General features: G+C 37.5%; 2 protein-coding genes across 2 annotated transcripts in view; one reads left to right on the top strand and one right to left on the bottom strand.

The window, feature by feature from the left end:
- PIK3R4 (phosphoinositide-3-kinase regulatory subunit 4) overlaps nt 1-1,708 on the top strand; it is a 36,472-nt gene extending 34,764 nt beyond the window's left edge. The window contains exon 19 of the mRNA XM_019508836.1: nt 1,054-1,708. Coding sequence (XP_019364381.1) covers nt 1,054-1,224 — 171 coding nt within the window. The 3' untranslated portion in view covers nt 1,225-1,708. The remainder of the gene's footprint in view (nt 1-1,053) is intronic.
- Nucleotides 1,709-4,617: 2,909 nt separating this feature from the next.
- The window catches only part of LOC109291742 (collagen alpha-6(VI) chain-like), a 9,422-nt gene continuing 6,943 nt past the window's right edge, over nt 4,618-7,096 (bottom strand). The window contains exons 2-4 of the mRNA XM_019508837.1: nt 6,353-7,024; nt 5,390-5,462; nt 4,618-4,835 (exon numbers count right to left, since the gene is read on the bottom strand). Coding sequence (XP_019364382.1) covers nt 4,619-4,835; nt 5,390-5,462; nt 6,353-7,024 — 962 coding nt within the window. The 3' untranslated portion in view covers nt 4,618. The remainder of the gene's footprint in view (nt 4,836-5,389; nt 5,463-6,352; nt 7,025-7,096) is intronic.

Below are 7,096 nucleotides of genomic sequence, written 5' to 3'. Positions count from 1 at the left end.
AATGAAGGGATTATTTAAAAAAAAAAAAAAAAAGTAGCTACTGTTTACAAAATACTTGGGTGGGGGGTGCCTAGTACCTTAGTTGAATCTGTGTGATAAAGTTACTGAAACTGAGACACTTAACAGTGAACATCTTGGCTTGCTAGTCACTATTAAGGTGTTCTATATGTAGGTCATTATGTAGGCTATATCAGATGGGTACAGAAAATATTTAAACAATACTGTCAATAATAAATGCTGTTAAAATTAACTAAATTATGTTCCGTTATGAGGGCTAGAAAACAAGCAGAACAAAATACATCAGAAAACTATAGAAACATTCTCATCTCAGAATTCTCCGACCATTAATGTGTACCTTAGAACAACCCCCGTCACTAACAATACTACTGATTGTTATGTGTGTCTTTGTAATGAGTTGTATTGACTTACTGGATAAGACCTACCTGAACATACCAAGGAAGATTTTTTTTTACCTATCTCTTTAAAATGTAAATCAGTGCAGTTTTTTCATAAAAAGTTTTTCCTTTTTAAGCAGATATCAAAATAAGTTTCCTTTATGGAGTCAATTAAAACAAAAGTACTTGTTTTATGTAGTGATTGTAATAAAAACGTACAAAACTTGAATATTTTTTCCTACAAAGCTTAATAAAAACCAAAATTCCTGCTGTTGGTTTAAAACTCTGAAGACAAGCCAACTGCAGTGACACTTGTTAGGATTTCTCTATCAGGATGGCAAGTGAATATTTTCTGTTAATCATTTCACTGGTGTTGTAGTAGTCAGAGTACCAGTGTCATTTTTTAAATCACAAAGGACAGAACAGTGACTTCAGTGCAAGATAAAGAAGCTAGATTATGAGGGGGCAAAGGGACAGACATCTGCACTGACCTACGTTCAGAAACTGCAGGCTGAGCACTTCTGTAAAAGTAATTTTTTTCCTTTTAAAATGGGTCTTTCTAGCTTGTCAGTATGAGAACCTGTCTCTCAAAAACAGAAGTTTTCCACATTTTATAAATGAAACTTTCTGAAATTAATGGTTCTATTTTTCTGGATAGGAAATTCAAAACAAGCAGAAGGCGGGACCTACAGATGAGACGCCTCGTCGGGGTCCAGAGTCTCTTCCAGTCGGACACCATGACATCATCACAGATATTGCTACTTTCCAGACTACTCAAGGATTTATAGTAACTGCATCAAGAGATGGCATTGTTAAAGTGTGGAAATAAGAGTTGCACTAATATATAGTCTGTAAATATTTGTAATAAAGAAATAGAATTATACTAAAACTTTTGAGAATTGTTTCCAGAGCATGGAACAGAATGGAGTCTGAAGAATATGAAGGTGACCATAAGACAGATATCAATATTAACCAAACTCGTTAAAGACTCTTTTGCAGATCCCTTATTTTATTAAAGCTGCGTGGTTTCTGTAGTACTCCTTGAAGAACTAAACAAAATTGGTTCATGAAGAAATTGTCTTTAGCCTAGTGGTAACCATAGTATTCTTCAGGAACTTCTAAGGAAATAGTTTTTAATTTGCAATGTGAGGCTTCTTAAACAATGAAAGCTACTAACTCTTAAAAAGAGTCTGAAGTCGGATTTTTTTTTCTACATTGAGTCTGAGAACTGAAAAAGAACCTGTTGCACTAGCATCTATGTATACTCTGATTAAACATGCATAATAAACTATTTGAGCTTTCTTGTACAGTTATTTTGTCTGCAGTATCTATTGTCCCTATATCCCTGTGGGATACTGGACCTTTAACACCTGTTTGGCATATTGTTCCACTACACACAAGATTCTGCTTTACTCGTTTCACCAGCAGTCATCTTATTAGTTTGATTTTACTATATAAGAGGAAACAGAAAACCAATTCTTATTGCTTAGAATTTCTTTTCTACACATTGCCTTTCTATTCCTCATGTGGTAATGAAATCATAAGCAACACAAAGATGGAATAATGGCTTCTCCAATTCCATAATACTGAGGCAAGAAAAATGAAGGGGTAATAAGCTTGGTATGTGTGTGGATTCTGTGACTTGTTTTATTTCCTATCAGCAAGCAGTTCCAAACTGGCTTTTGTGTGGATGCACTGGCTGGCCAGGAAATGTTCCTCTTACCGTCACTAGGCTTGATGTCTTAACTGACATAAGTGCATTGCATTTGCTTCTAGCTATTGCTGTCTTGTAAAACAAAACACCAGCTGATGTTTCAGATAAGTAGTTTTAATTAGTGTAAAGACATGTATAAAGTGCATTAAAAATGTTCAGTATGATAGTAACAAAGTAACAGAAGGTGCATTGTAAAACTATCCCCTTTGAAATGGCTTTCACTGAAGGTGAGAGATTTATACAGAAAAGAGGGGAGTAGTGAAACTTCAAAAACTGACGCATAAAACGTTAAGCTGATCTGAAGTATATACAGTATAGCGTGTGAGTATGGTACTGTTGACACTGACTTTTATATTACAAAAGATTTTTTTGGGCTCAGCTTGTTTCCTATATTCATCTAAGTTGACATTTTTTTACTCATCCTTACAGATAATACTGCTTATGGGGAACACATTTGGTTTTAGCAATTCCGTTTAGCAATTTCGGCTGTTTTCATAATACTGTTACATGTATGAAACTTGAGAGAAGTACTTTAGATCCTGTTGAAAACATCTTGCATTCAAAAGCTTGTCTTGTTTTATTCTAGCCATGCAGTTGGTATATAATAGAAGATATCACCCCCCCCAAAATATCTTACTTTTCATATCATTCCTGGACCTTCACAGCTACCTGACTTTAGCACTACCATAGTCTTTTTATACTACTTTTGATATCATGCCAGTTAAACTTGAGGTTTCACTGTATAAAAATAAACCCTAAGACATTTTCATGTCAAAATCGTATTAAAGTACAAATAGAATGAAATTCCCTCAAATAGAGCTTTGTAGGCACCAGCACTTCCATCGTGTGAAATGTTGCAATTCTGAAGTTTTTCTGTTCAAGTCAGAAATATACAATCTTCCCTAAATTGAAACAATTTAAAAAGCACTTTTTGCAAGAGCTACAGTACATTTTTTTTTGAAACTTTCTGAGCTAACAAGCCAATTTCCCTGTCAACATTTCCATGCATTGTTTCAGGTTAGTTGAACCATTTTCAAACAGGAAACTGTTCCCTCAGAAATTTTTACTAGTTCAACTTAGGCTTTCCTCCATTCTTTAATACCCAAGTAGCATGCAGAATTAAAGGCCAAATTTGAGGCAGAATTGTTGCTTTCAAGGAGATGCACTCTTTGCATTCTTACTTTTAGTCCCCTTTGTCTTAAGTAAATCAGTCAAAAAGCAGCCCTATAACTAGTTTTTGTTTGTCTAAAGAAGCATAATAGCAAATAAATTGCCTTCTTATCTTTAGTTAGTGAAACTTATGCCTGTAAAAGCAGAATGAGGAAAATAGTTTCATGGTAATGAATCTGAATCATGGCTTAAGGCATTATGCATGCTGTGGCATGTGGCGCTGGGCACTTTAATTAACAAGCCATGCCAATTAAAAATTGCCCGGGCGTCTCGTGTATCAGCGACCCCGTGCTTAAAAATGGTAGTGGGGCACTTTGAAATAAAATATGTTTGATCAGCTTTAGTTCAAAGTGGCCTGCCACCATTTTTTCAGTGTGAAGACATGCTGGGACGCATCAGTTTCCATATTCCAGCAGACTTGATCAGTTGAGTCTGCTCCAACGCGCTGGATTTTCAGTGCATCAGAGCAGGCTCCGTGCACATGTACAGGAGCCTTTTGTATAACACCTCTCTCCAGTAACCAAGTCAGTGTCTTCTGTTGTCAGACAGCTCCACCAAGAGTTCCAGCAGAATGAAAGCTGGTAGTTCTTTAAAGTCAGGGTTTTGAAAGTTACCAAATGCCTCCACCTCCCACTGAAGTGAATGGGAGTTGAGAGCACTTACTGCTGGAGAGAATCAGACCTGGAATCTGTTTGCCTTCTTTTTTTCTTTTTTTTTCTTTAAAGAAAAGACATTTGCCTAATGTTAAAAATGAAGGTTATAATGGATGTGAAACATCATGGCAAGATTTCTTCCATGGTGCACCTAGAAGAAATCTTGTTCACTGTTGCCCAACCTTGAAAAAGACTTAGAAAAGAGGAATTACTGCTTTGGAAAAACACTGCATATCAGAATCATGCCTCATAATTTGTTTTGTTCACCCCGAGGCCAGTGTCCAGTTTCAGTCACTACCTTGAATTTTGAAGTCTGTCCATCTGTAAATCAAAATAAAGAGCAAAACAGATGACAATATCCGTAAAAAAAAGAACTAAAACAATTCATTCTTAATTCTTGTTTCTATAGGCTTTGTAGTAAGGTAATATTTACCCCTACAAAAACAATTCATGATAGCCATATACCACATCCTGAGTAGGCAGAATGTGCTGTAGGGCCCACCCTTTGTAAGAGCCAGGAAAGGAACAAGTCCTACTTGACTGGCCCAATGCAGCCAGTCTCTGGGCCATGGGGAGGTGTGGGAAGATGGACAGAAGCTGCAGCTCAGACAGCACTGGTCCCTCAGCCCAAGTTGTGGAGAGGTGGGATCCAGTCCGTGGACCAACTTTGTGCCACTTACTTCAGATCATATACAGGATAAGTCTTCATTACTGCTATTTGTTATAGCCACATGTTCCGTTTCGTTTCCGGTTGCTGAATCCTCATATGCAGTGCTGATAAAATCAGTATCTAGAAAGTCGTCATGGAGGTCAGCCTGTAACATGCTGAATAAATGTCCTACAGCTGCAAGATATGCATCTGAGGCATACTCTTCTGCTGAGCCTTCGGTGTGGGTGCCAAAACTAGTAATTAGAAAACAGGAAGTATTTTCATAGGGCAGTACTCTGAAAAAATAACTGGCCTGATTAGTTAACATGCTCTTTTGACTTTCCCTTTTTCTGTGCTGCATCTTAAGTAATGATCAACCCATGAATTTAAGAATCTTGATTGGACCAGGATCTGAAACAGCATACGAAAGCAAATAATTTATTGTCAGACTAAGGCAGTCAGAGCTCTGTCAGAATGCAGTCTGAGGAACCAGGAACAATTTTGCAGAGGGGAAATTTTGTGTGGTGTAAGATGTTTTGTCTGGTTTTAAATCATTTTTAAAAATTGCAGGTGTATCTTCCAGTAAACAAAAAGCAATTTTGTTTGGCTCTTACTTTTGATGGCAAAAAATGAAATTGCTTCCCAACCCAAAGGTCCCAATGGAAGTACTCAAATAAAGTGAAGCATATATACAAGTGACTGCAGGATCAGGGCTTTTGATAGGAATCCCTACCACTAAGAACCCTTGGACTTTCATATCAATTTTCCCATTTATGTCAAAAAGTCTTAATAAAATTAGTGGACTCACAGGGTTGGTCTTGGAAAACTGGCTGTCTCGCAACGTGTCCTAAGCTCTGCTGGTGGATACCTGTTAATGGAACCTGACAAGAAAGCGGGATGCAGTCATGAAATACACCCACTCAGTGGAATTTGAAATACTTTCTACCAACATTGGCCTCATTCAACAGGGAAGCATTTAATGAATACTGTAAACTACATCCTATGCTTGAAGTTTACCACTCTTACATTCTTTACAACATTCCATCTAATCCATATTGGATTACTTTGACAGCAGCCCTACTGGTAGACTTGGTACAAATATTTTTTGTTTCTTTGTGCATATACATAATGCCTAAGAATAGTGCACAATGCAGTTGTTCAATTGCACTCTCTGTTCAGTACCTTACAGTTTCACTTTTACCTGGAGGTCTAGAAATCATACCATTTGTTCTATGTTAATACAAAAAAACCTAACTTTATCAATTAGCAAGTCAATGTTAAGACAGCAAGCATGTCAGGATGACTGCCAAAACACATATAATAACTTCCCCTAAATCAGCCTCTGCAAGCACCACAGGTTGTTACCCTTCCAGAATACTGGATCTAGCCCCCATCAGTAGTTTCTTTTAATTTATATCCTAGCATCACAACAACACAATCTTCACAACACACCCCTCTGTGGCTCTATTAGGTCAGCATTTTGGCTGTCTATTGAATAAATACTACAGAAATAGTATCAGTAGACACCGATTCATATACTAGTAGAGGCCAGAGTTGACCAGCAGTAATTACTGTCTGAAACTAGTCAGGCAATCTATGTGAAACAAGATTAGGGATGCTAGTATAGATACTACTTTACATATTTGCATATGTGTAAAGCCAGTCACAAAAACCAAATGGCTCCGATGTTGATAGTACGAAAGTCTAAGAATGGATAAATATGGAAATTTAATTAGATAGCCAAGAATGGAACTATAAAGTAATAACTTACTCCGGAAGAGATGTACAAATGCTTTCATAAATCTCTCTATGTATCCAAGATCGGGCTTATGCATTCTGCCAAGCTGAACCAAATGCTGTTCTAAGGGAATGCTAGCAAGCTCTTCCAGTTCTTTGTCATTACACAATGGCCCCAAAGAAATTACAAACAGAGCATATCCTTGGCACTTGGCTGTCAGCAATGCTTCCTTTAATATTTCCTTGTCCCATGAACTTGTTTCTCCAGCAGATATAACAATGATGACTTTGTTTGGTCTTGGGTTTGGAGCCTCTAAGAAAATATTTTCCATTACCCACTCAATGGTATGCCCAAGAGCAGCTTCTCCATTCAGCTGTTGAAGAGAATTTTTTATATAATTCTGCATTAAGAATTTACTGCTGTGGGTGACTAAGCTAAACTCCTTCTTTACTGGGCTCTTGCCTGTCCTGGGTTTGAAACCTGGTGGAGCATGGCTCACCATAGCTACTCTATCACCTGTAGCAGAAACAATTGGGTAAGAGGAAATGACAAAGGCATCAAGTGCTTTGCTGAGGAAGACTTTCACTTTCTCAAATTCATCACTGCTCGTTTTCCAGGAGCTATCCAAAATGAAAGCAGCATCCACATAGATCTGTGGTGGAGAGGGTTCAGGAAGCATACAGGAGGCATCTGGGTTACACTTGTCTGCAAAAAAACACAGAAGTAGTAGGTTGTAGCTGTATTGGTCTAGTGGCAAAACTAATCAGGACTCATGGT

Source organism: Gavialis gangeticus, unplaced genomic scaffold (genome assembly GCF_001723915.1).
Source record: "Gavialis gangeticus isolate Ggan-Ray unplaced genomic scaffold, GavGan_comp1, whole genome shotgun sequence".
Taxonomy (NCBI): domain Eukaryota; kingdom Metazoa; phylum Chordata; order Crocodylia; family Gavialidae; genus Gavialis; species Gavialis gangeticus.
The sequence above is the reverse complement of the archived record's forward strand: the minus strand, read 5'-3'. Positions and strand labels throughout refer to the sequence as shown.